The following is a 27,575-nucleotide window of genomic DNA, read 5'->3' as shown; positions in this document are numbered from 1 at the left end:
TATTCACCACATACCCTCTGCCCCAGATAGTGAGACTCAGGTTCACAAGACTTCTCAGAGAGGCACCCACAAACTTGTCAGTGAGTGGAATCAGTCACTTTGTACTTTCTGAGCCCGGATTCTCAGAATGTATGCCATTTGCTGTACTAGACCCAAATTAGAATTTATTAGGAAAATAATTTCATCTTCCCCCAGAAAGCTCATTATTTTAAAACAGTGTTGTTACCCCCCCTCCCCCGCAAGGAAGGGCGGGAATTCCTTTAGCAGCAGCGGTTTTCAAACTAGGTTACACGGAGCCCCAGAGTTCAATGGGGACCCCTCAGAGGCCTGATGGGAGGAGGCTCTGGGCCTCTCCCCTCCTTGTCTGTTGTACACATCGGGCTTCTGAGGGAAGTTCTGGTTCAGAAGGCTCCACAGCTTCGCCCTTTGAAAGCCCCCCTCTCCCGGCGGACCTGCTTCCCTTCTGTGTGCGTTCATGCCTGTTCACACATGCCGAGCGCCAGCGCGAGCCCACGCAGCCACCTGACGTGTGGCCCCGGGCCTCCCCGACTCTTTCCCCACTTCCCTCTTCTCCCTTCCCCTCCAGCTGCCTCACCATCTGCAGGATTCTGGAAAGTGCTAGGGGGTCGGAGCCAAAGCAGCGCTATCTGAGGAAATAATTTTGAAAACAAACTGCTCCCCGCCCACCCCCCCCAAGCTGGGACTGCACCAATTTTCAGCAAGACATTTCACAACTCACATCACGCCTAGGGCACATGGGCCTGGCCACCGGCACCTGCCTCTGCTCTGGACACGGCCTGGGGCCCATCGCTGCAGGGTCAAGGACAGAGGTACCTGAAGAGGCCCGAGATAGAAACCTAGCACCTGTGAGGAAGGGGAAGTCAGCCTCCTGGGGGCTGGGGGTGGCGTAATGAAGAACCGAAGCACCCCTGACCCAGAAGGTCGGGCCCCCTGTCTTGTTTTTATTCTGAGAGGAGCTGTTTTTCTCCCCGCACGGTTCCTCCTGCGTCTGCGCGTGGTGCAGGTGCCCCCCCCCCCCCCCCCGTCAGGTACGCAGGAAGCACGAGCGGGGACTGTACCCCGCACACCTTCCGGGCCTGCGCTCGCTCGGTTCGCACAGGAAGCTCGTGAGGGAGGCCGCTTGTGATTGCCGTTTTGCAGTCAGTTACACCGAAGCCGACAGGCAGGAGAGGTTGCCCGCGGCCTGCAGCTCTGGGCGTGCAGAGCCCAGTCGCGCCCTGGGGCCCTGCCCTGTGCGAGTGCGAGCTGCCGTGGCTGAGGCCCAAGAGGACAGTCCCTTCATCACTGGCCGGGCCGGGCCGCTGCTTTGTGGCTCGGCGGCTCTGGGGAGGTTGGCTTTGGGGGTCGCCACAGCCCCGTGAGGGCACTGCGGTTGGAGGTTCGAGCCCCTGGCCCGCCCCCAGGCTGACCTGCACAGGGCATTCCTGATGGTACGACAGCCTGTTCTGCAAGGCCGCCCGTGTGCCCATCGCTGCTTCCCCTTGGCAGTGACCTGGGCTGCCAGTCTATGGCAGCTATGCCAGGAGAAGGGTTTTAAACTTGCAAAGAGGAGCTAGCAGATCGGGTGTTCCAGCAAGACAGAAGCCCCACCCTGGGGATGGTGCCCAGCTGCTCGGGATGCCGGTGGCTTCCATGGGCCCTGTGATCTTCCAGGTGGATCGTATGGCCCAGCCTCCCCTTCCCCAGCCCTCATCTTGTCCTCGCTGTGAACCCTGGTCCAGGCTGTCCTCATTCCTCAGACACAGGCATCCAGCTCTCTGTAGCCTCTCCAGCCTCTCCTTCCTGCTTTTCTTTTTTTTTTTTTTTTAAGATTTTATTTATTTATTCATGAGAGACAGAGAGAGAAGCAGAGGGAGAAGCAGGCCTCCCCACTGAGCCGGGAGCGATGCGGGACTCGATCCCAGGAGCCTGGGATCATGACCTGAGCCGAAGGCAGACGCTTAACCATCTGAGCCACCCAGGCGCCCTCCTTCCTGCTTTTCTTGGGGCCAGCTCCCATTCAGCCTCCGGCCTCCGCTTAGGTGTCCCCTCTGGAAGCCTAGGTCAGCAGCCCTCCCTGTGGCTGCCTGCACGTCCCCCTCGTCACACTTCACCGCGCTGCATGGCCATTGCTGCTTTCGTGGTCTGTGGGCTCCTGTGGGTAGTGAGCTCTGTGAGGCAGGACAGCATCTGCCTTGCTCCCCTTGGTGTCCCCAGCGCTTCCACACGCCCAGTGAGTCCCCACCTGACTATGGAACTGAGAGTGATGGATGTGACATGAAGCTTCACCACGCAGGATAGGACAGTGTCCATCCTCCCAGGACGGGATGCTCCCGTTAGGGAGCGGTCAGAGTGTGGGCGGGGGGGGGGGGAGGCGGGGGGGGCAGTCGTGGTGAGTTGGAGGAGGCAGCTGACGTGGACCAGAGGCTTTGTGTGGGACTGAGTGGCAACAGGAGAGTGGGACCCTGGGCACGTGACCTGTCTCAGTCATTATCCTATGCGCTGGGCTGGGCTGGGGTCCTGACAATGGGCCTGAAACCTTCTGAGAGGCCCCTTTGAATTAGGTGGGCCGGGGGGGGGGGGGTGGTTGGTTGCACTCTGGGCCCTACTGCTCAACCCCATCAGCAAGTGGTTCTCAGTCCTGTCCCCTTATGGAAGGATGTCTGTCCAGCCCATCCAGCCCCTCCAGGGTTCAGACCTGCCCCCCAGGCAGTGCAGGCCTCCTGTGGCCGAGTCCTTTCCCCTGAGCAGAGAGAAGGAAGCCCAGCTGGCAGGCTGCCTCCCGGGGCTGGTTCTAGCTACAGCCCTTGAGCCGTTCTTGCAGAAGTAGTGGGGCCCACGAGTGCTAGATTGTCCTCCACACCACCCAGGGAGCACACATCAGGTGCTTCAGCCTGGGCCTCGCCTGTCCAGGTACTGCATGCCTGCTCATGCCTGACACTGCACAGGGTGTCCTAGGGGTAGCAGAAGGTGCCCCCAGGCTAGAAAGGGAGAGGAGACTTGGGCACAGATAACTGCCTTTGAGTCCAACTGTGATGAGCCCACACAGGTGGACATGAGGGAGGACTGGGGGAGGGCTTCATGGACGAGGTGGGCATGCAGGTGCAGGGAGGGAGACTGAGCAAAGGCACAGGGTGGGAAAGCTCAGCTGGAATGCAGAGAAGGGCGAAGTGTAATTGGTAGGGTGCATGAAGACCGGAGATGAGGCAGGATGGAGCTGTGGTTGCAGTGTGCAGGCTCTAGAGGTGGTCTGCTTGCAAGGAAAGGGAGCCGTGCTCCTCACCTGCTGTGTGACCGTGGCCAAGGTGCTTCATCCCCTTGTGCCTCAGTTTCCTCATCTGTAAAATGGAGATGCTAACAGTACCCACCACATGGGGGTGATAGAAGAAGAAAGTGTTTCCCTATACAAGTGTTCGGAGCGGTGCCTCATGTACCGTAAGCATCAAGAAGAATGAGCTATTATTCTTATTTTTTAAATAAACGAAGCTAGAAACGTCAGTTGAGGTCATATTGAGGCTCCTGAATGCCATATTTTCCATTTGCTAAGCGCCTGCTGTGTGCCAAGTAGTTACAGACCGTGTCACTAAGCCCCATACAGCCCAGCAAGGTTGTTAGCCATGTGTCCATTTTCCAGATGAGGAAACTGAGGTTCAGAGAGGCAGGTTAACCCACCCCGGATCACTCAGCCAGGAGGAGTGGGGGGCAGTAATGAAATCCAAGTCTCTCTGGCAGTTCGGTCTGTCCGTGTGGAGATTGGAGAGACATGACAGTACCATGGGGGTCACAGCCTGGAGCGGCACCCGGATGCTGTGTCATGGGCCCCTGAGGCAGGGAGGGCAGGAGGGGACAGGGAAGGAGAGACACCCTGCCAGCCCGGAGGGCACGGAGACAGGGAGCCCTTGAGGCCGCAGCACACAGCTCACCATTCACAGCCAGGCACACCACTGAGTCATTCTGGGAAAGCCTGACATCACTGAGCCTCACTGTCTGCTGCCTACCTGCCGGTCTGCCGTCTGTGGGCCTCCGGTGACCGTGTGCCCAAAGTCCTGCTAGGGACCCCCCCCGTCCACCCCGGGGAGCAGGGCCACGGCAGCTTTCTGGCTTCCTGTCCTGGCTTCTCCTTCCCAGCTGCTGTTTCCTGCTTTCCAGAGTTCCCTTGCCTGCCTGGGGTCCCCACCACACCCCTTACTCATAAGCTCACCTGTGGCAGAGCTTCTGAAAGTGGTGATAGGCATGAAGAACTTCCAAAGGTACATCCTTGCCAGGCCTCTGATTGGAATTCTGGGCATTCCAGTGTTGGAATCACTTTGAAAAAGTAAAGCCTGGATGAGCTATGTGCCCAGCACTATGCCAGGTCCCAAAGGCCTCTGCCTTCCTGGTAGGTACAGTTGAGTACCTGAGAGCTCTTTATGTACTAAGCGTCCTCAGGCTGGGTGATGAATTTGCATCAGTCTGATTGCATAAGGTAGCCCCATTTTACAGATGCCAACACTGAGGCCCAGAGAGGTTAGGTGACTTGTCCAAGGTCACACAGCCAGATTCAAATCCTCAGCTGTCCAACTCTAGCTGTGCCTACGCTCTTAGCCACTCCATGATCCAGCTGCAAAATGAAGCCCCCAGAGAGTCATAGGAGCTAGGGTGTATGAACCTATGCCTGCCAAATGGTGTGGTGCAGACAGGAAGTGCCAGGAGAGTTTTCATCTTTCAATGTGAATCACTCCCCAGAGTTTCTTGGAGATGGTGGATCTCCAAGGAGGTGGCAGAGAGCCCCCAGCTTCTTGGCCATGCAGACCCTGCTGATGTGGCCATTTGGGGTGAAACTCACCTCTCCGGAAGGAGCACAGGGGCTTGGGGGGCGCCCCTTCTATTTTTGGTGGGCCAGACCTGGAAAAAGGAGTGTGAGTCAAGAGAGGGGCCGAGTGCCAGCTTCCTCAGCCCCGTCTGCAGGCGCGGGATGCCAGGTCCGCCTGCCCCAGCCGGGAGGAGGGGCCAGGGCCCAGCCCTGTGCTGAATGGTGCCCTCAGCCTCCACAACCTCACGAGGGAGGCATGGTTAGCCCCATCTTCCAGGTGAGGACACTGAGGCTTATCGAGGTTTTTCTGGCTCACCTGAACTCCTTTGGCCTGAAAGGGGAGAAACCAAGAGTGTTAAGTCTTCTCTCTGCGAGGACAGGAGGAGGGAGAAGCTAGTCTCCCCTCTGACACTGGGTACAGGCCAGCTCTGTTCTCAGGCTTGCGTTTCCGATTCATTCTGCAGTCACTGGGTCTCCGTGTTGCCGTGAGAATGACCCTCTGGGGTGAGAGAAAAGCTCTGATTTCCCTTGGGCTGAGTTACCATTTTTCCAGGAGCACTTTTGAAGCCGTAGGGGCCCTCCTCAGGCTTCTGGGTTGGGCCCTTCTCCACCAGAGAGCCAGCCCCACCTTAGTGGGCCTGGCCTGGAAACAAAGGGCCTCCGCGAGATACCTGGCTTAGGTGATTACCTGGCTTAGGTGATTACCCGGCATGTGACTCAATGGACAGGTGCCGGATTCTCAGGGGTCCCTCATCCCCTTTTTAGTGCCCAAGCCCCAGGTTAGCCCAACTCCAGGTGCCCTCTCCACAGATATGTGGGGATCCCCCAGGGTTCCACAGTCTGCAGGGTGGCTCCTCCTGACCTTGTCCCCCCTTAGCCCACAGAAGCCCCCAGGCTTCAGGAGTGGCCATCCCCCCACACCCAGAAGGGAGGGGACCCAAACCAGTTACTCCCCTCAACCACTACAGGAATAATTTCTGGAGAGTTGTTGCTTTTCTTGCAGGGAAAGTAGACTGTTAGTGTGACTGTAGGGGCAGTTTTGCTTCTCACTGCCTCCAGATTTTCCTTTGTGGCTTTGCCTCAGCTTAAATTCAAAGGCCTGTTAAAATGACTTCCAAAAGGAGAGTCTCACCTCAAAAGAACTTTACCTCTACTTCTATAGGTTAGAAAACTGATACCTGCTTTTAATTTTTTTTTTTTTTTTTTTAGTTTGACTAGATTGTATAAATTAAGTAATACATGCCCATGGTACACAATTGGAAAGGTACAAACAGATCTAAGGTAAAAGGCACAAGCTGGAGAGTAGCTGCCCCGGACAGTTAGTGTGACCCCTGCCTGGGGTCGTTGCTAAGCCAGTGAGTGCTCCCTCCCAGGCTGTGCTGGCTGCCACATCCCAGCCCCCTCAGCAGTCATCTTGGACTCCACCCACGAGACCCAAAGGCCCCCACATCTCTCAGCCCCTGCAGCCCCAGCATGGCCCCTCAGCTTCAGCTTCCAAGGGTGGCATTCTGCTGCATTTTCTCCATTTTCCCCTCTTGTCTGGCTGGGCTGGGGCCTGCAGCTGTGGCCTGTGGGGTCAGGGCCCCACGCTGGTGATGTGACCGGACATACTGCCTCTTGGCCAGACTGACTGCAGGTTCACAGTCCCCTAGGTGTGGGGGCTCACACAGACAGGTCCACCCTTCTCCACTGCCTTTCCCGGTGAGACTGAGTGTGGGCCTCCCCTCCTCCCCCCCCTCCCCTCCTTTCCTCTGCATCTTTCCCTTCTTCCCTCCTTTTTTCCTGACATATGTATGTGGTGCTGTATAGCAAATGGTAACTCTAATTCCTAAGAATGGGGCAAGTCAGAGAAATAAATAGTGCCAGGAGAGCAATGTGCTGGAGATTTGGTGTCAGCAAACCCTGCCCTTCACCTCTTGGCCTTGCGTCTCCAACTGGGTGACCTTGGGCAGGTTGCTTAGCTTCCCTGAACCTTACTCTCTCATCTGGAGAATGAAGGTGATGGTGGTGGTAAGAAGCCAGGTTGGGCACAGGGCTGACCTGAGGACGAGGAGGAGCAAAAGGGCTTCCTGAGGAGGAAAGGGCGACAGGTGTGTGTGTGGGGGGGAGGTGGGCAGTGCTGTTCCTCTGGGAGACTGGTTATGGCCTTGGGCTGGATCAGGGAGGGCTCTGGGGACACGTGGGGTTTGGGCTCAGCCTTAGGGCAGACTTCGGCCAGGCCCGATGGCCTCTTAGGCGGCTTGGCCCCTGGGCTAATGGCTGCCTGCCCTCCTGTCGAAATGGCCTTTTCTTCTATTTCCACCCAGAAATGGACCCTCAGCTTTGTATTTTTTTTAAAGTAATGACTTTATAGTTTTATAATAGTGATAGATGCTTACTATGCAAAATTCAAGTAAAATGGACAAATACAGAGAAGAAAGCAACAACTCACCCCTCAGTTCCACCACCCAGATGTAACCAGTTAGTTATTTCGTGCACATATATACATAGAAGAGGGGGCAGTAGAGAGGCAGAAAGTTTTATAAACATGGGAAAACGCACAGTTGAGTTTAACTTTTAGGCCAGCGTTCTAAGGAGGTTGTGTGCCCCAAAGCAGCCCCTCTCATTTGTTCCCCGTGTCCATGAGGGCATTGTGGTGGGGGGAGGACCCATACACTCTGCTCTTTAAAACCTCCTGATACAGACCAGTTACAAAAGGGGAGCCGGTTGAAGTCGGTACATACCAGCTCCAGAACAGTGGTTTTCAATCTTTGGACCAAAACACTCAAAAGATACACACCCGGAACTAACAAAAGTCTTATGAAGCCCTATGTATCTTCATCACACATGACACACTCTGATATTTTCAGTTCTACACCATTCTGTTGAGCTTTTAAAAAAAAAAAAAAAAAACTTGTCGACCTACCAAATTGAATGCAAGCTGGAGTTTGAAAAATAGCGCTCTAGAAGACTGATTTTCAGACTTTACACCAGACTCACCTGGAGAGCTTATTGGAACAGCTTGCTGTCCACCCCCCTGAGATTCTGGTTGAAGAGGTCTGCGGAGGGGCCTGAGAATGTGCATTTCCACCAAGCTCCCAGGTGCTCCTGCCTGCTGCTGGCCCCGGACCTCACTCTGAGATCCAACCTTCCCTAGGTTTTTTAAAGCACTGTACTTCCTGCCAGAGACTTCCAGAGGATTTGCTTTATTCAACAGATGAGAATCGCTGATGGCTAACACAAGAATTTGGGTCTCTTGACATTTTGAGGGCGCCGGTCAGGCACTATCTTCAGGACCTTAAACACCACTCTCCTGAAATCCAGTTCACACTATATATCCAGTGCTGAACGCAGGAAAGGTCTGTGAAGCAAAGGGACATTATGCCCAGCCCTGGTTGAATTACCTGCCTCTTAAATCCCAAACCCACAGAACATAAAACCCTCCCAGCCTTTTGGAAAACACCGTTCCTCTATAGGCAATGAAAGGTGCCATTTACCATGGAGATTTCACCAATTCTGGTTTTTTAAAGGAAAGAAGGCAAGTCAGGCATGACCACCCCGTGGGGAAAGCTGTTTCCCTCACTCTGGTTGGGGTCCGCTGGGTTTCATTTGTTGTCCCTGGATCCCCAGCTTTCCCTGGAACCTCTTCCCGGCATGGCAGCTGAGTGCATGCAGCAGTACCCGGGCTCGCCTATGTTTTCAGCTGCCTCTGTTTCTCCAACCAGGGAACTCTCAGCCCCCACTCCTAATCCTCCCCCTTCATAGCCGTGGGGCCCCCTCCCCAGCCTTGCAGTCCTCTAGAAGCCAACCCTCAGCTGGGAGCAGCCTCATGAGGGAGGGAAGTGTTAAATGGGCACAGAGCCCCTCTGTTCCACTAACAATGGCCCGTTGATGACTGGATTCTGCCCAGGGTGGCCCCCTTGACTGGACTTACGGGAGGAGGAAGGACTCCAAGCCCCCCTTCCCCCAGGCAGCCATTTCTGGGTGTGAAGTTGATCCCAGCCCTCGGCCTCTGCCCACAGAACCTCATTCTTCAGGCCCTGAAACAACAGTGAGAAACCCACTCACCCCTCCTGCCCCATCCCAGGGGCAGTTCGAGGCCCCAGGAGTGATTCGGTTCTGTGGAACTCAACAAACATCTATTGGGGGAGTGAACCGCAGGCCCTGATATTTTGTAAAAGCTCTCAAAGGGATTCTCATTTGCAGTGGGGTGTTAAGCATCCCGGGTCTCCTATTGGTTAGACACTGCGCTTGCTGAGCACGGAAATGGTAAGTCTCCATTTAATGAGGGAGGTGCTTGTGGGAGGCTGAATAATGGCTCCCCGAAGATGTCTACACACGCACCCCCCACACCTGTGGATGTGTCACTTCCCAAGGTCAAGGGACTTTGCAGTGGAACTAAGTTAAGGATTGTTTGACGACAGAAGGGGAAGAGTGATGCCTGAAGAAGAGACTCAACCAACCATTGCTAGCTTGGAAGATGGATGAGGGGGCTACGAGCCATGGAAAGCAGGCAGCCTCTAGAAGATAAGCTGCAAGTCAAGGAAGCAGATTCTCCCCCTAGGGCCTCTAGAAGGAGCGCAAGCCTGTGGACACCTCGATTTTAGTCCAAACTGATCTTGGACTTCTGACTTTCAGAACTCTTCAGGTAATAAATACGTGTTGTTTTAAGCCACTGAGTTGATGGTGGTGTGTTACCACGGCTACAGGGCTGTTGCTAACTCTGCTTTACAGATGCAGCACAGAGAGGTGAGGCAGTCAGCTGGGGTCACACAGCTAGTGAGTGGCAGAGCTGGAGCAGGAAGAATCCCTCACTCGGTGTGCCCCTCCACCTCACCGCACTGCCCCTCCTCGCAGCCTGACAGACAGACAGACGTAGGTCCGAAGCGCCCTACCCCCCCCCCCCGCCCTGCCGCCTTCTTTTCCTGTGTCCTTTGTTAATGGTGGGGCCCATTCGGCTGAGAGGGGAGGATGTGGGGGTTGGCTGGGCAGGTGGAGGAAAGCTAGGGTGGGCCGGGTTGTCCCCAGGTGGAATGCCACATTTGAACGTGATTCTGGAAGAGCGGAGCCCACGGGCACTGTCCCCCATCTCCTCTGCCGCCTGTCGTCATGCTCTCGGGGCCACTCTGCCCCTGGGATCTGGCCCACGGCCACATGCCAGCCACAGGCTTGGGCAGGAGCAGCATTCAGCTCACTGTCACCCGCAGCCAGCAACAGCTGTTTATCTGGGCCAGCCAGCAAGCTCCCATTTCCTGGGAGGCCAGCAGTGGCCTTGTGCCTTCAGAGGATGTTTCTTCCAGGATGCCAAGAACCTTGTGTTTGAGGTCACATGCGTCTCTTTGAGGCGTGTGAGACAAGCAGAGGTCTAGAGAGTTGTCCGACGAGTTCCCGGTCAGAACTCTGAGCTGCCTGCTGCCGTGCGGCTCCCAGGCTTTGGTTAAACGTGCTTGCTCACTGATACAACATAGTAGTTGTGTTCCTGAACCGTGGAGCCGACTGCCCGGGTTCAAAACCCAGCTCTACCTTACCCTGTGCCTGAGGGCAGGTGTTTGGCCTCTCCTTGCCCTAGGTGGGGGTGGTGGTTAGTAGCTAGGAGGGTACTGCCCCACCTTCCTCACTGGGTTGTGTTGAGGACCAAATAACATTTACGTGTGTGAAGTGCTTGGAAGTGCCTCGTTCATCGTGGTCACTGTTAGCTCGTCATTTTTCAGCTCCCCTAGGGTAGGGACTGTGTCTCTCCCTCCCTCTGCTGCCAGTGCCTCGGTCCCTCCATGGCCCAGGGCAAGTACTCTGCAAATGAGTTGACTTGTCCTGCATGAGCTTTTGTCATCCAGAGGCTCACTAGGTACTTTCCCCAGACTTTAACTTTTTACTAGTTCCCCCTTTGTTCAAACCCTCCTGCTCCTTCTTGCCTGGGAGCTGCGCCGTGGCCCAGAAGCAGCCTGAAGCTTGCTCCGCCCCTTGGTAAGTCCCAGGAGCAGTTCAGAGATAACCCAGAGGTCCCAGGTTCTCACCATTGCCAAGGCCACACCTGGCCAACCTGCTGAGCTCTCTCCGGGGTCCCTGGGCCTGGTGGCAGCACTGTTCGCACACCGAGTCTTGTGTGGCCTGACACGGACCCTGTGCCTACTCCCAGCGTCTCTCCTACTTGGAGCCCATGCCAGGCCTTCCGGCTGATGGGGGTGAGGGGCGTCACAAACCACGTGGGTCCGTCAAGTGCCGTCCCCCTTTCTTTTTCCCCTGCTGTGAGGATGGGCCTTCCTCATCCCCACTCAGCCTCCCCCACAAAAAGCCCCCAAGCTTATCCTTGCACATGAATAGACCCCAAGGGCATGGCCAGTTCATGGTTCTACAAAAAGCCAAACTCGGGTCCAGTTCGGACTCAGCTAGTTCAGTCTTCCTGCCCCAGGAAGGCCATTTTTGCTCAGCCTTACTACTCACCTCCAGCTGTATTTCCAAAGTCCTCTTTCAACCCCACCCCTGTGGTAAGAGCCAGTATCCCTTCCTTCTCTTCTCAGTTAAACTTTGTACATTTTTTAAGTTTTTCTTTTAATTCCAGTGAGCTAACATACAGTGTTGTATTCGTTTCAGGGGTACAATATAGTGATTCTATAATTCCATACATCACCCAGTGCTCATCATGGCAAGTGCAGTCCGTCATCCCCGATTTTTAAATTTCAGTCTTGAGATAATTATAGATACACATGCAGTTTTAGGAAATAATACAGAAAGACCCCATGCACCCATTACCCAGTTCCCCTTGTGGTAACATCTTAACAAAACTCTGGTCCAAGGTCACAGCCAGGGCACTGACACTGACTGACACAGTCAAGATAGAGCACCACAGAGATCCCTCATGGTGCCCTTTTATAGCTATAACCACTTCCCTCCTGCCCCCACGCCTTCCTTAGCTCCTGACAGTACTGATCTGTGCTTTTCTCTTTACAATTCTGTCATTGCTAGAATTTTATATAAATGGGATCATGCAGTCCGTAACCTTTGGGACTGGCTTTTTTCACTCGATACCCCTGACATTCATCCAAGTTGTGTGTAGTACTCCAAGGACAGAAAGGTGTGAAATCTCCTGAGGAAGGTTAGTAAGTAGGATAGAGCAGGAAGGGGATCCTGGGCTTACACCTTGAGAGCTTTTTCCTACCCAGCGATCCCAGAAATGGTGTAGTAGAGTTAATCTTCACAAAGGTGCCGAACAAGATGGGAAAGCTGTGTGACCATATTGAAAGGCACCCCCGGTCCCCCCACAGCTGCCACGGGCTTCTCCTGAACATTTTCACCCCTGATGCACCCGTATGCATGTATACATACTTCCGCACATTTCTGGTTGAATGGTGACAGATCAATCAAACTAACAAAAGCTCCCAAGCCCACAAATGAGCACAGAATTTTGTAATAGAGTGTGACCCAAATGGAAATAATAGGGCACATGAGGAATAAGGGAAGGAAAGAATTCCATGGCCCAGAGATTCCTAGCCTTCTTAGGCTGCTCCTCCTAAAGTAAGAGTGGCCAATATGTGACACATGTGTTGACCCTTTCCCATCCTACATACATGGCAGACATCACTAGTCAAACACCACATTCTTTCTCTCGGAAAACAAGTTTGATTTCAGTCTTCTCACAATGCTCTAGGCAGTCAATACCAATCTATTGGCTTTGGCTCATGGGTTGAGGATTGCTTGCTGTCTGTAGCTTAAGCGCATTCTTTGGGTCAAGATGCTGGAAACCTGGTACAGTCACCATCTTTGTCAGGCTCCCTCTTGTGCTGGGTTAAGTTTATCACAGAGCTTCTTAGGCAGACTTGGTCATTCAAGTAAACAGTAAGCACTAACTGTATACAGGGCAATGGATTAGAGCACAACTCCATATACTCTTTTTATTGTAGTTTACTTTATAACCACTTCCTTTAAAAAAAAAAGGATGTATTTATTTATTTGAGATGGGGAGAGCGTGAGCAAGGGGAGGGGTAGAGGGAGAATCTTAAGCAGGCTCCACCCTCTGCACAGAGCCCAATGTGGGGCTGGATCCCACAACCCACAGACCTGAGCTGAAACCAAGAACTGGATGCCTAACTGACTGAGTGACCCAGGCACCCCTATAACCACTTCCTTTTCTTTGGAAAGAGTATTAAATAAACATGATAACAAATTCAAACAATACAAGAAGGTATGTGAAAAATGGGTCCCCATTCCCACCCCCGTTTCCCAGTTCCCCTCAACCACTCTTGCCAATTTCTTATTTTCCTCTCTAGAGGCAGTCTGTGTACCAGCACGTGTGTGTGTCCACCCTGATTTTACACAGATGTTAGTAGACTTTGCACACTCTTGTCCCTTGTTTGTATCACTCATGCCTTGAACAGCATTTCACATCAGCCCATACAGAGCTGCCTCTTTCTTTTAACCACTGCAGAGTACTGCACTGACAAATGTACCATCATTCATCTAACGAGTTTTTGTTTGGGTTTTTATGTTTGTGCCTCTTAACAGACATTAAGATTATTTTCGGCCTTTTGCAATCGTGCATGGTTTCCTGTTGTGTGTGGCCTTGTGACTTTGCTAGTGTATCCACAATTGCTGGGTTAAAGAGCATGCATACTTAGAATTGGGATGGTTTTGCCAAACTGTCCTTCAAAAAGGACACTCCCATCAGCATGACAAGAGGATCCCGTGTTTTCGTTAGGGATGGAACAGGCCATGCTGCAGTTACAGACCCCCAAATCTCAGTAGCTTTGCCCAAAAAAGGCTTATTTTTCCCTCGAACCACCTCTGACGCAGGTTGGAGGGGCTCTCCTGTCAGCAGCTCGGGATCTGGACTGAGCCAGCTGGAACCTGTGGTCTCCAGTGCGGCCACAACAAGAGAAGAGAGGGCCTGAGGAACGTGTGGGGTCATCTGGAGGACCAGGCCTCGAAGCGGCTCGCGTCACTTCCGCCCACATCTCACTGACCCGCTCCCGGTCATATGACTCCACAGGCTGGGGAAGGCAGAGGGCATGCGGGCACTTGATGAGCACCGAGTGTCTGCCAGCCTGCCAGGTGTTTCTCCCTAACATTACCTGCACAGAAGATCACAGAAGATGTTGTCTTTCAATCTGATGTGTGAAAAAATGGGCATCATGTATCATTTCGATTTACCCTCATACGCTTTCCTTAGGCAACTGGCCTCAACCTTCTTCTGCTACGGTACCCATAGCAGATTATGTTCACACTCAAGACACACTCTGGGGGCGCCTGGGTGGCTCAGTCGTTAAGCGTCTGCCTTCGGCTCAGGTCATGATCCCAAGGTCCTGGGATTGAGCCCCGCATCGGGCTCCCTGCTCCACGGGAAGCCTGCTTCTCCCTCTGCCACTCCCCCTGCTTGTGTTCCCTCTCTCACTGTGTCTCTCTCTGTCAAATAAATAAAAAATCTTAAAAAAAGAAAAACACACTCCAGGGGGCTTGCCCAAATTTTCCCAGAGCCCCCAAAAAAACATTTTGTGGGGAAGCCCTGAGACTTTTTTTTTTTTTAAGTTTTGGCTCTTATTCCTAAAAATACATAAAGGCATGTGAGTAATAATATAAAATTAGCTGTGTAAAGATCTTTGCCAACTGTGGTATGGAATGGATTGGCAGAGGTTCTATGCAATTTCCTAAGCTCTCCGTAACTCCGCCTCCACTCTCCTTCAGGAAAGCACAAGCCGCATGGGGGAGGGGGGTTATAGGAACCTTGCGTCAGTTGCAGTTCTTTTCAAAACACAATTTTGGTGGGAGGGGTCTCAATGATGCTTTCACAGTTCTTAGTAACCTTTGCCATGAATTATAATCTGCAGTGTTTTGTTCAGTAAAGGGCCTCATGGGCTAAATGAAAGGCTTGGAGGATGGGTGTACGAGGCACATGTGCTTGAATGGAGGGTTTATGTAAGAGTTTGGGCTGGCATCGCAGGGTGAGGTCAGGCTGTAGAATGTCAGACTAAGAGGTGGCGAGGAATTTCATTTGGTAGCCAGGAAGGATCCTGTAAAGTTGGAAGGGCAAATCAGTTTTATCTCACAGGACAACGCTACTGGATTGGTGCTGCAATGAGGTTTATGAGGCTACATCCCAGTCTCAGCTGAAGAGAGGCCATTGATTGATTAGGGATGTCTGCTCCGGGCTCAGGACTGCTGAGCGGTGATGTGTGTGCCATGTATTTGCCACCCCTGTAATGAAGCTTCTTTTTTTTTTTTTTTTTTTAAAGATTTTATTTATTTATTTGAGAGAGAGAGAGAATGAGAGAGAGAGAGCACGAGAGGGAAGAGGGTCAGAGGGAGAAGCAGACTCCCCGCTGAGCAGGGAGCCCGATGCGGGACTCGATCCCGGGACTCCAGGATCATGACCTGAGCCGAAGGCAGTCGCTGAACCGACTGAGCCACCCAGGCGCCCTGTAATGAAGCTTCTTAAGTGGGCTAAGCTATGAGAGTCAGAGTGATAAAGGGGGGCAGGGCCATCACTAACCTGGGAGACAGGAGACCCACGTAGTAGTTGGAGTTTTGCCTCCATCCACTGGTATGCCTCGGTGTCTCGGAGCCTGCATTTCTATAGATAAAAAATGAGGAAGGGTCGGTAAGAAAATTTCCAAGTGCTGACATTCTGCAGTGTTAGGACAAGAGCCATGTTTTTTCAGGGCCCACCAGGTGGTATACAGGACACACTTCTTTTGGACATCCTGGATACCAGCTTCCACTGCGGGCCCTGACTGGGCAAAGCCCAGAGTGGGGGTCAGCTCCGACCCGGCCGAGGGCCCCAGGTTCGGTGGGAGAGGTGCTGGAAGTCCCTTCGCCGACAGGAAGGCCTAGGACTGTTCTCTGGGGCCCTGTATTTCATGCACCTGTTGGCTCTGGGATTTACACAGGATGTTTTGCTCATAGGACTGAGCCAGCCCTGATAAAGTGACTCTCAAATGGGGGTAGAGAGTGTGTTCCCCCACATCCCCACAGAGCAAAACAGGACTGAGGGGCAGCCTGGGTCTGTCCCAGGCGGAGCTGATGCCCTGAGAGTCTGTGGCAGCCCTGTCCCCACCAGGCTGGCCCTCGGCCCTGTGGTCCACCTCGTGGCGGTGGCCCATAACTTCTCACAAGCTCTTGGATGTCCATTGCTGCTCAGGTGAGACACACCTTTACCTTTGGCTGCTTCTCCAATGTCTCTGTCTTGGCTGAGGCTGGGCACATGCCCATAAGGAGGTCCTAGAGGGGTTTGTTCTTGGGAGAGGAAGCTGGAGTGCTGGAAGGTGAGCAAGCCTGAGGAATAAGGACGGCCCTGAGCTCCGCAGGGGACCATCAGCCAGATACTCATTCACTTCCTCACTCTTTTCTTCCCTCACTGGTTTGTCCAACAGCCCCTAAGCATTTACTCTTCTGTCAGACACTGAGCCTTCCACAGAGCCCCCCCCCCCAATCTGGATTTTTGTCCTCTCTCAGCTTCTCTTCTTGGTGTGGCTCTTCCTCTGATGGAACAGCGGTGGGAGCAGGGCCTACTCCTGCTGAGGCCCAGCCCCCACTGTGCTCTGGGCCCCAGCAAGTGAGGGGAGTGGAGTTTTGCTGCCTGATGCAATGTCTGGCAGGGCCTGTCCCTTATCAGAGCTCCGTTCCCAGCAAACTCTGGGACCCCACCTTCCCTTAGGGGAGGCAGGGGCAGGCTGGGAGGCATCCAAGTAGAAAACTGTTGTCTAGTGAGCCCCCCCCACCCCCCGCAGGACAGGAGGGAGGCCTGGCTAGAAAGGCCCCCGAGGGGAGAGGAGCATAGGGAGGCTGGTGCCTAGAGTTGGGGCCTTAGCCCAGCCCGCTTTCTTTGAAGTATTCCCTCACTCAGATTTGTCTGGGGTACCCTTGGCCGTTTCCTGCCCTCCCATCATTAACACATCGCTGTAGAGGCTTCGACTAAAAGCCCCAGGGCTTCGTTTCTTCATCCTCAAAATGACATCCCAGATTGATAGTGATAATTCAAGAGACAGATGTATGTGGGGGCGCCCCGGTGGCTCAGTCGTTAAGCGTCTGCCTTCAGCTCGGGTCGTGGTCCCGGGGTCCTGGGATCGAGGCCCACATCAGGCTCCCCACTGCTTCTCCCTGTCCTCTGCTGCCCCCCCCCTTGTGCTTGCTCTCTCTCTGTCAAGTAAATAAATAAAATCTTAAAAAAAAAAGAGAGAGAGCCTGATGTACATGAAGCCCCAAGTGTGAAGTGTTGCCCATAGGACGCACTCGTAGTATTTGTCTGTAGTACACCCTGGGGCATATACTCAGAGCACACACCCATAGGGCACAATCATAGCACACACATGATTTGCTCGTCTAGGGAACAAGCGCTTTTACTTCTTCATATGTCCCATCGACTTAGAATGAGTGAGCATCTCCCGCTGGGCTGGATGCTTTGGAAAAGGCATTCATCCCTTCATTGCACAAGTATTCTGGAGCACCTGCTCTGTGCCCGGGACACACAGAGGAGGGCTCGGGGATTCTGGGCACAGAGTACTGAGGTGGAACAGACGGACGAAGCTCTCCTCTCATGGAACCTACACAGCAGTGGGTGAATTAGGCAAGAAACCAGTACATTTCCATCCCGGAAGGAAATAAAGCAGGATGCTAAGAAGGGAAGTGATGGGGGAGGGGCGATGGTCAGCGTGAGGCTGGTGGTCAGGGCAGGGCTCCGGGGGAGGGCTCCAGAGCTGAGCACTGGGGATGACTGGGCCAAGGGGAGCTGTCCCACCCCTGCTGCGTCCCGGCAGAGCTGGGCTGGCCCGTGCTTCTGGCCTTCTTCCCCATTGGCCTTGGTGCCCTGGAAATGGGACCTCGGCTGGCATCCCACCTTTTCCTTTGGCTGTCACATCGCTTGCTGGATGGAAGGGGAGAAAATGTATCGAGTACTCACTCCCCTGGGAGGCAGCATCTGCCAAGAGAAGGAAACTATGTTTCATTCTTCCCATGAGCTAAGCAAGGGTGCACCCTGGGTTTTGGGAGGGAGTAGCACAAAGGTTTGACTAGTGCTGACAGATGTCACAGACCCACTTCTTACAGAGGGCCTCTGCCAGGAGCTTTGCCAGGTGACCCCCAACCTGACCCCATCTTCCTCCCTGGTGACCCTGTGACCTCCTGGCCCCTACGGCCCTCTCCCACCTCCTGGGTCTGAGGACCTCCCACATGCCCCCTGGGACCTCTAAACCTCCCTCACCTGCCTGCCCAGCATCCGCTGGGCTTCCAGAGCTGAAGCCAAGGGCAGCCTGCTGGGACAGGGAGAAGGTGCCAACAGCCTGCCTGGTGTTTCACGTCAGAGTTTTCACCATCACTTCTTCCTTTTAGGGCAGTGCCGGGAACGTTCTTAGGAACCCTGTATTATTCGGCGGGGGGGGGGGGGAGCGGACCGCGATGACAACTCAAAAATAGAAACAGTGCTTGCAAGGGAGGGGAGGAGAAGGTGCAGGAGCTCATCATCAGGAGCTCATCATCGAGGCAGCCGAACTTTTAATCTTACTAAAGACTCAGAAGGGAGAGGACAGTGAGGGCAACTCCCCCCACCCACCCCTGCCTTTTCACCTCTCTTGTAGTTAATGAACACTTACCGTGTCCCAGATATTATTCCTCACAGCAACCTTACGTGCAGGTTTTTCATCCTGCAGGTAAAGAAACCGAGACCCAGAGAAGTTAAGTCACTCCTACAAGGTTACACAGCATGGTAGACATGCAGAAAGGACTAGAACCCAGGATCCCAGCTCCTTTTGCTTCCCTCACATCATCAGACACAGGCAACTCTCAGCCAAAAGACAAGAGGGCAGAAAGTCAGGATTTCAATCCCTTTTGCTCTGCAGACTCAGCGTTGAATCTCACCCTTCCAGAGAGACAGATGGCCTCACACCCCACAGGGTGTGTGGAGCATGGCTCTGCCCATCATTCTGCAAACTCATGCTGACAGCCTCTGAGGCTCCAGGCACTGAGCCAGGCACCAGCTTTGACAGGTTTGCTCACTCGTGTTTTGTTGGGCAGCTGTTATATGCTGGGCGCCATTCTAGACGCTAGTCCCTACTTCAGGGGGCTCACGGTCTGGGAAGGGAAGACAGACCATCAGCTGGAAAGCCCAACCATATATGCTACAGTGGGGGTGACTGGGGAGCACTGAGAGGCTCGAATGACCTAGATCTTGGAGGGATGATGAGGGCTGCTGCTGGGGGAAACTTGGACAAGTTATTTAACCCCTCAACCTCAGTTTCCTGGTCTGTAAAATGGGAGAGCTGCCACCTAATGGGACTTCTGTAAGGATCGGATTGAGGAAATGCAAATCAAGTGCTTAGCATGGCACCTGGCACAGAGTAGTAAGCACTCAATAAATCTCAGCTACCAGATCATTCCAGGTGGCCCTTCCAACCCGAGTGTCAGCTCCACGACGGCATGGATCAGCTGTGCTTGCTCACTGCTGTGTCCCCAGTGCCTAGACCAGACGCTGGCACCGAGTGAGTTCTCAGGAAATAGCTGTTTCATGAGTATGTGGAGAAAGGCCCAGAAGAATTAGGAAGGGGCAGGAATATTCCACTTGCCCTGGAGCTGGCCCTGCAGGCCTCCTCCCTAGGATCTAATATATATATTTAGGTTATTCACATCAACACTTATAGATCCATCTCCATCATTTTTTGTTTAGGTATTTGTAGTCTTTTGCTATTGCAAACATTTATAGTGCAAGGAACATTCTTTTCCATGTACTTGCCCTTGAGTTACATGTGAGGTCAAAGGATAAGTTGATGGAAGTGGGATGAATGAATCCAAGGGCTGATTAGCATTTTAAATGACCTGATTTCACCTCATCCGTTGGGAGAGTGGATCTGGAATCTGGCTGCTAAGCAGGGCCACAACCCTCAAAAGTTGGGTGGGAAAACTCTTCATTCCTCACCTCCAGACAAGGGTGTCCTGACCACCACCGGTCTCTTCACAGGACGAGGGCGTCCCCCACCTGAAGACAACGAGCCAGGTCCTGAGTGATGCTCCTGAGCTGAGGGCCCATGGCCCCACCCTTCCCCATGGAGAAAGGACTCGCTTTACCCCAGGACTGCCGGGACTTTCTGCACAGCCTGAGGATGAGGAGCAAATATGCCCTTTTCCTGGCTTTTGTGGTGGTGGTTTTTGTCTTCATTGAAAAGGAAAATAAAATCATATCAAGGTGAGGGATGCAAGCGCAAAAGTCTTCCTTATCAGGGAGGGGTGGGTGGGGCAGAGGGGTAGCTATAGGGCTCTTTGTGGACCTACAAAGGCAGTCCTTCAACCAGTAATCATGAGGCTCCTCCTGTGCCCGGGGAAGTGGTCCGGCCCACGCCCCCAGGAATGCACAGGGGTGACACTTGGCCTCTGGACTCAGGTAGCCTGGGGTGGAATCTTGATTCCGGCCGTTTGTTAGCTGTGACAGCTTGGACAAATTCACTTTTCTGTGTCCCAAATTCCTCTTCTGTAAAATACGGCTAACAATGGGGCTTTCCTTATAGATTAAATTAGGAAATGTAAAACATTTAGCTCGGTGCCTGGCATGCAGTTGGTATCCAGTACTTGCTGACCATGGCTATTATTATTAATTTATTTCTTGGCTAGGATGATGCCTCACATTAACAGCACATCTGCTATACCAGCCTGAAGCCATGGGTGAGGGTGAGCCCATGGAAAGGCAGGGTCCTGGTACATGTACCCTGGTGGGCAGGGCTTCCATGTACAGCTGTCCAGGTTGTATACTGCTAAATTCCAGGGGTGTGCACTCACCTCCGCTACACTGGGAATGCTGCCCCCTGAAACTGGCAAGGTACCATTGTGTGCAGTGGCTCTGCTGGTGAGCCTGCTAGACACACAAAAGATTTTAGACGTGCTCTCCCAGTGCAACACCCTGCAAGAAAGCAGCCACCATGGATAGATTAGGAATTGGGCTGTGTAGCAGGCACTGTGTCACTGCCCCACCTGGGTTCCTCAGCATGGACTGTTCCAGTTTGTGCCCACAGGCTTCTACTACTAGCCCCTGCAGCTCTCCACCAGAGAGCTTTCTCTCGACCTGCCCACCGGCAAGCTAGGAATCCAGGGAGCAAATGCCTCCAGGAGCAGCCCTCAGCCAGGGCCAGCTGAAGCTTTCCTGTCCCTTGGGCGAGAGAATCCTCCAGTGTGTTCTACACTATCTACCAGGATGCCCGGGGGGGGGGGGGGGTGGTTTGCCCATAGGGACACCCTGCTCACCCTTTACAGACCTCTTTTTCTCCCCACCTCGTTTCCTACCTCTCTACCAGTTCTTCCTGTGATCATGTCCCAAATAAACTAGTTAACACTCAGATCCTTGCCTCCAAGTCAGCTTCTGGGGAAACCCAGCTAAGACAGGCTCTGGGTGATCACCCCGGGGAGGCTGCCTGGGGGTGCACAAGGGATGGAGTCCCCAGTCACTCACTGATTCCGATTTCCCTTTGTCCTCTTAGGGTGTCAGACAAGCTGAAGCAGATCCCACAACCCCTGCTAGATGCCAACGGCACCGACCCAGCCCTGTTCTTGGCCGACAATGCGTCCCTCTTGTCCCTGAGTGAGCTCGATTCGGCCTTCACCCAGCTGCAGGGCCGCCTGCGAAACCTCAGTCTGCAACTGGGTGTTGAGGCAGTAGGGGAGGCCGGGGCGGAGGCTGAGGCGGAGGCGGAGGCAGAGGCCGGGGTCGGGGGAGAGGTGCCACCGTCGCCCCCCGGGGCCCCGCCGCCGCGGCGCCACGTGCTCCTCATGGCCACCACCCGCACCGGCTCCTCGTTCGTGGGCGAGTTCTTCAACCAGCAGGGCAACATCTTCTACCTCTTCGAGCCGCTGTGGCACATCGAGCGCACGGTGTCCTTCGAGTCGGGAGGCGCCAGCGCCGCCGGCTCGGCCCTGGTCTACCGCGACGTGCTCAAGCAGCTGTTCCTGTGCGACCTGTACGTGCTGGAGCACTTCATCAGCCCCCTGCCCGAGGACCACCTGACCCAGTTCATGTTCCGCCGCGGCTCCAGCCGCTCGCTGTGCGAGGAGCCCGTGTGCACGCCCTTCGTCAAGAAGGTCTTCGAGAAGTACCACTGCAAGAACCGCCGCTGCGGGCCCCTCAACGTGACGCTGGCCGCCGAGGCCTGCCGCCGCAAGGAGCACATGGCCCTCAAGGCCGTGCGCATCCGGCAGCTGGAGTTCCTGCAGCCGCTGGCCGAGGACCCCCGGCTGGACCTGCGCGTCATCCAGCTGGTGCGGGACCCGCGGGCCGTGCTGGCCTCCCGCATGGTGGCCTTCGCCGGCAAGTACGAGGGCTGGAAGAAGTGGCTGGCCGAGGGGCAGGGGCGGCTGGGGGAGGAGGAGGTGCAGCGGCTGCGGGGCAACTGCGAGAGCATCCGGCTGTCGGCCGAGCTGGGCCTCCGGCAGCCCGCCTGGCTGCGCGGCCGCTACATGCTGGTGCGCTACGAGGACGTGGCGCGCTGGCCGCTGCAGAAGGCGCGCGAGATGTACCGCTTCGCCGGCATCCCCCTGACGGCGCAGGTGGAGGACTGGATCCAGAGGAACACGCAGGCGGCCCAGGACGGCAGCGGCATCTACTCCACGCAGAAGAACTCCTCGGAGCAGTTCGAGAAGTGGCGCTTCAGCATGCCCTTCAAGCTGGCGCAGGTGGTGCAGGACGCCTGCGGCCCCGCCATGCACCTCTTCGGCTACCGGCTGGCGCGGGATGCCGCCGCCCTCACCAACCGCTCCGTCAGCCTGCTGGAGGAGCGCGGAACCTTCTGGGTCACGTAGGCGGCCCCGGACCCGCGCGCACCCCTCCTTGTGAAGGGCCCACCCTTGCCATCCCGCCGGGCGGTGCGATGCTGGCTCCCGCGGAGGGCGGGCAGGCGGGCGGCCTGGGGTAGTAGCAGTAGGCGCCCCGGCCAGCTAGCTCCCCCGCCGCAGCCTGGGGCCTGGGGTCTGTCACCCAGCGCCGGACGGCGCCTGTCCCGTGAGGGCCACCAGGCCCGGACCTAAGGGGCTGCCGTCTCCTGAGCAGGCCCACGCAGGCCCAGAACTATCGACAAGCCTCTCTCTCTCTCTCTCTCTCTCACACACACACACACACACACACACACACAAAATACCCATAAATGCCTGCAGACCCTGTGGGCCAGAGTCCCAGTGTTGAACCAGAAGGGGCTGTGGGCCGGGACCAGTCACAGCCGACCTCCTGCTGCACTCAGCGGTCATCTTTCAGTTTCTGGATTTCTTCGCAATCCAGTGTGGAATCCGCATGGGTCCCTGGGGAAGGGACTGGAATAGCCCAGAGTGTCGGAGGATGGCAGTTGGGGCTTTTCAACAAGAATGATTCAGTATTTTCAAAAGTGGAAGAGCCGTGCTGGTTACTGATGAAATCAGCCCTGCACAGAACTGTAAAACACACATACGTGTGTAAAGACAAGGCCTCTACGTATACCACACACAGACCCAAACAATGTAGAAACCCAAATCCACACACACATACACAGGCAAGCTTCCCTGTTGCTTTATGCCCACGGGATTTAACTATCACACACCTCAAGAGGAGACTTTCATTACATTTTTAGAATTATTTGGGGTTGGGGAAGGAAACATGGTCACAGACCATGACCCCGTTCCCGACCAGGTTTGGAACTGAACGGTAGACACAGAAGGGCTGAGTCTGCGGCCCCTGTCCGCCTTGGTTTCTCCTGGCTACCTCCTCTGGCCTAGTCACATCCTCCCTGCTGGCAGGCAGGATGTTTTGAAATGGTGTGGCCAACCCTCACATGACTACAGCCCAAATGCCCCGTCCCAGCTGGGCTGGCTCCCCCAGAGCATGTCCCTGTGTGAAGGCTGCCTCGGGCCTGACTGGAGGCAAAAGGCAGCAGATGAGTCCTGCCATTTTCAGCCAGGCCTCGTGTGGGGCAGGGCCCAGAAGAGAGTGCGGAGCGCTCTTGGGGGAGAAGTCACATCAGGATACCCCCTCCCCTGAGAAGACAGGGGACAGAGGTTGGTCACCATGGTTACATGGTTAGAGTCTGGGAATTCCAACTTTTAGGGCTCTGGGAAGAGTGTTGCTCAACTTGGGATAGGCTGGGTGTTTTGTTTGGGTTTTTAAAAAAAAAACTTACAGTTTGGTATCTTGTTTTGTGGCTTTGTTTTTGATTTTCTTTTTGCAGGAGTGCAGCTCAGAAGCAGTCTGGGTGTGAGGGGGCTGGGAGGACCAGCAGGGAGCACTCTGGCTCCTGCCTGAGGGAGAGGAGGGGGAGGAAGGATCAGAGCCTAGGCAGCCACACGGCAGTCTGCGGTGCCCCGCGGGCTTTTCTGTTTGAGCCCCGTGTGACATGAATCTCAGAAACCGCCAGGGTTCTTTGCTGTGTGGTCCAGAAGCAACATAAATTAGCTCTCGCCCTCTCCCTGAGATGAGGCCAGATTTGAACATCTCTTCCAGGTCCGAATGCATTTCTTGGGGGGTCAGGGGCCTATGGCCAAGCAGCAAATGTCCCCAAACTGGGGAGCAGAACTCAGTCCCCCTCAGAACTTGAAGAGCTGCACAACGAGTTCCCAAGGGCTGTTTCTGATTTCCTGGACAACTCCTCTGTCAGATCTGTCCTGTTGTCAAACCCAGAGGGCTGAGTTTCGGTTTGAGTAATACGGACACGAGGGAAATAGAGGATCTGAGTCCAGCTGGTGCTGCCATGGGGAGTGTGCCCTGGCCAGAAGTTGCTCTTTGAGATGGTGAGGACCGTAGCCATTTTGTGGGGTCTGTTCTGATCACTGCATTGGAGTTGCTGGGTCTCCATCACCATGGACTACAGCCATTCAAGGTGGTCTCCAGTGTTGGCTTTCCAGTCCCAGAATAAGTTGTGCAGGGAGCTGGCTCAAATTTGGGGTCCAAAGGGACTCCAGCCCTGAAAACTTGACCCCGGGCAGAGCGAGACCAGGATGTTTCTGGCGAGCACAGAAGTGCTGGCTTTTCCTCCCCAGCCCCCTGCTCCCTGCAGTGTCCCACCTGTGGTTGGTGGGGGCTGAGGCAGGGACAAAGGCACCTCCCTCTGGGGCTCTTCTTGGGGCCCCCCTGGTGCGGATAGCAGACTTCTTCCTTCTTTCCTGTGGCTCTGGGGCCAAGGTCTCCACCCCCGGGCTCTGAGGACAGTGCCAAAAAGGGACCTTTGGGATTTCTCAGGATATTGACAATTTGTACACTGCAAGTTGACTTAATTTATTGATTTTGTGATAAAGAGACATTAAATACCTTATTATTTGCAGGGACTCAAAGCTGTACCCAAATCAAGAAAGACGAAATAGTAATAGAAACCGTTGACTTGCGCCATACACACAAGGACACTCGAAGATGATGATTCAGAATACAAGAGAAGAGTAAACCCCAAGGGCGGGGGGTTGCACGGGCCCTGGGGTGGTGTTTAAGGAGGTACCTTGGTTTTTTTCTTACGGCTTGGAAGATGTGACATTGAAGGCCCTTTCTGCTGTATTCCCTTTGCCCTGGTGTCTGAAACAGGACACAACTCGAGAGAGCGCTCAGCAGCGCCCTGGGAACCCTCGGGGTTTGGGGAAGGACAGGGTGGGGGCAACTACTGACTTTACACTCTGGGGGACCTGGTTGGGGGTACGCATTTGGGGGTTTCAGCAGGCAGCTGGGTCGAGGAAGGTGGTCCATCTGGGGCGAGTGCCACCTCTTCCATCGAGGCCAACGCCGGGCTTCTCTTCTGCTCTGGCTGGCTCTAACGGGAACCTCCCCCCCCCCCCACCGCCTGCAGAGAGTCCACCTGCCGACAGGCGGAGGGAGCTGTTGAGGCCTTGCCTCTGGGGCTGCCAGCTTGGCCCATTCCGCAATGAGTGTTTACTCATTTTCTTTTTCTTGATGAAGACCTCTTTAGCCTGGCCTATATAAATAGTTCAGAACATTCCAGGCCTTAGTGAGACAGGGCAGTGTCTTAACACCCACAGGCTGTCACTGTGGCCGCCTCTTCCTGGCTTCTCCTCTGGCCTTGTTTGTAAACCTTGGAGGGGCTAAGGGCACCAGGTTGGGGGCGGGGGTCTTTGGGAACAGTCGGTGGGGACCAGGGTCCCTGAGTCCCCACAGAGAGAAAAACATACGCAGATTCGCAGCTCTGTGGCACTCCCCCTCTACCCCACCCCACCCTCCTGCCCCCCCGCTGCAGATTATCACCAAGTTCTTACTAAGGTTGAGGACATGAACAAAATCACCCTTTATGTGATACATACACTTGAAAATAAATAACTAAATGAATAGGAAAAAAATGTTTAATGAAGATTTACTCCCTGCCAGTACCCTCCGCCAGGGGCTGGTCTAACGGGGCAGCTGCTGACAGGACCCCTGAGAGCAGAGGGCCCACCCAACCCATTACAGTGGCATCTTTCCCCACCACCACTGTCCTGTCTGATGATGGAGCAAGTTCCAGCAGGAAGTCAGGGGATCCCTGTGCCAATAGATGGGTGCTTGGCCTGGAGAGGTAAGCATCAGATAGTCTGGTCCTGATTCCAGAGGTCTCTTCCAGCCCCGGTGGTCCTTTCCCACTTTAGAGCCTGTCTTGACCCTAGGGCCTGCCCCTTGCTAGGCCCTGGATTATGAAGAATGGGAGCAGAAGAGCAGATGGCCGCGTCCCCGAGGCAGTCCCTTGCTCCCATCCCCAAGGCTGAAAGCAAAGGCATGTCCTGAAGGGATTGATTCTGGGTCAGGAAGAGAAGGGGCAGGGCACGGGGAAATGCATCTGCAGGAGCCAAGTAGGTCTTGCCGATCTGCAAAAAGCACAAGGAGCATCCACGGAACTCCAAGGGTCCCACGTTGGTGGGTTTGCTGGGGAGATTGCCAGGACATGGTCCAGCCGGATGAGAGGCAGAAGGCTTCCTGATTGCAACCACAGCACCTCTCGGCTGCCCGGGGTCAGGAACAGTGGGAGCTGCCCTTTACCTCAGAAGGTTGAAGCAGAATTGGCAAATTCAGATGCCCTAAGAGCTTGGAGATCCTTTGGTCCTGTGTCCTCTGTCATTCCATGACTGTGCCTGGGGGACGAATGAGTTGTGTGTTTCCAAGGATGTGGACGCGGTGCCATCCCCATGGGCCCAGCTCATAATGTAGACCAGGTATTTTATTTGGGAAAATACCCTGCTTCCTCTGCCATTGGGCTTGAACTGGGTACCCCAGAAGTCTCCATCTCGTCTGTATGTTCTAGGCCAAGTTTGCTTGGCTCCCCTGCTCCCTCCTGGATCCCACAAACTCTGTCTTTGTGCCAAGATCTCGGCCCTGTTTTCATGTTTCAAGGCCACGTGGTATGGGGCACTCCCTTCGTGGTCATGTGTGTACATATGTGTCCACACATGTGTATGTGTAGCATGCACCTCCTTCTGCTCAGCCACCTTGCCATCAAACGTCCCAGATGTCCTTGCCATGGCTGCCATCTGCCGTCTCCTGGAAATGCAGGGGCCACCGCCGGTCAGGGTCTGCTTTGTGGAATGTGAACCATCACTTGATGGCTTACTTGACTTATTTAATTAAAAATGAAAACATGCAGTGAACAAAATCCGAAATGTGTCTCTGCCTTTCTTTTTGCATTTGTTCTCGGCAGCAACCAAAAATTAACAAGAACAAAAATGAGCAGCAGTAGGAAAAGGGTGACTTCTAGCACGAAGCAGGGCAGAGGAAAGCTCCTGAGAAGTGAAAGACACAGGGAGGGGTGGCTACGTGCAGGGGGGTGTGATGATCATTGTTTATGTTACCAGGATGGCTGGTGGGAACTGTGCTTGGAGCCGGCTGCAAGAATGTGGTTCTGACATGAATACGCAGGTGTTCTAG

General features: G+C 54.4%; 1 protein-coding gene and 2 long non-coding RNA genes across 7 annotated transcripts in view; 1 reads left to right on the top strand and 2 right to left on the bottom strand.

Moving 5' to 3' along the window:
- CHST3 (carbohydrate sulfotransferase 3) overlaps window positions 1-27,303 on the top strand; it is a 32,986-nt gene extending 5,683 nt beyond the window's left edge. Inside the window, exons 2-4 of one of the 2 annotated variants that reach the window (XR_003610341.2) lie at window positions 19,707-19,931; window positions 21,214-23,749; window positions 25,010-27,303. Coding sequence is in view for 1 of the 2 variants with exons in the window: in XM_028109531.2 (XP_027965332.1) it covers window positions 19,774-19,931; window positions 21,214-22,528 (1,473 nt within the window). In the remaining variant the exon portion in view is untranslated. Of the gene's footprint in view, window positions 1-19,706; window positions 19,932-21,213 lie in introns of both variants that reach the window. The other variant, XM_028109531.2, reaches the window with a different exon arrangement.
- Window positions 1,879-4,888, bottom strand: LOC148162173 (uncharacterized). The gene is made up of 3 exons (XR_015767086.1): window positions 4,826-4,888; window positions 4,202-4,305; window positions 1,879-2,155 (listed from the first exon to the last, which is right to left on the bottom strand). It is a non-coding gene; the product is annotated as an uncharacterized LOC148162173 (long non-coding RNA).
- Window positions 17,072-19,804, bottom strand: LOC114214121 (uncharacterized). Of its 4 annotated transcripts, none has more exons than XR_003610345.2 (4): window positions 19,665-19,804; window positions 18,346-18,396; window positions 17,958-18,113; window positions 17,072-17,675 (listed from the first exon to the last, which is right to left on the bottom strand). It is a non-coding gene; the product is annotated as an uncharacterized LOC114214121 (long non-coding RNA). The 4 variants fall into 4 exon arrangements; XR_003610344.2 differs by lacking the exon at window positions 19,665-19,804 and adding an exon at window positions 18,611-18,810; XR_003610342.2 differs by lacking the exon at window positions 19,665-19,804 and adding an exon at window positions 18,515-18,809.
- Window positions 27,304-27,575: the final 272 nt, after the last annotated feature.

The sequence above is a fragment of the Eumetopias jubatus genome, unplaced genomic scaffold (genome assembly GCF_037043125.1).
Source record: "Eumetopias jubatus isolate StellerSeaLion01/CBP00866 unplaced genomic scaffold, mEumJub1_p1.0 scaffold_17, whole genome shotgun sequence".
NCBI lineage: Eukaryota > Metazoa > Chordata > Mammalia > Carnivora > Otariidae > Eumetopias > Eumetopias jubatus.
Note: the sequence above shows the minus strand (reverse complement) of the source record. Positions and strands in the feature narration are given on the sequence as shown.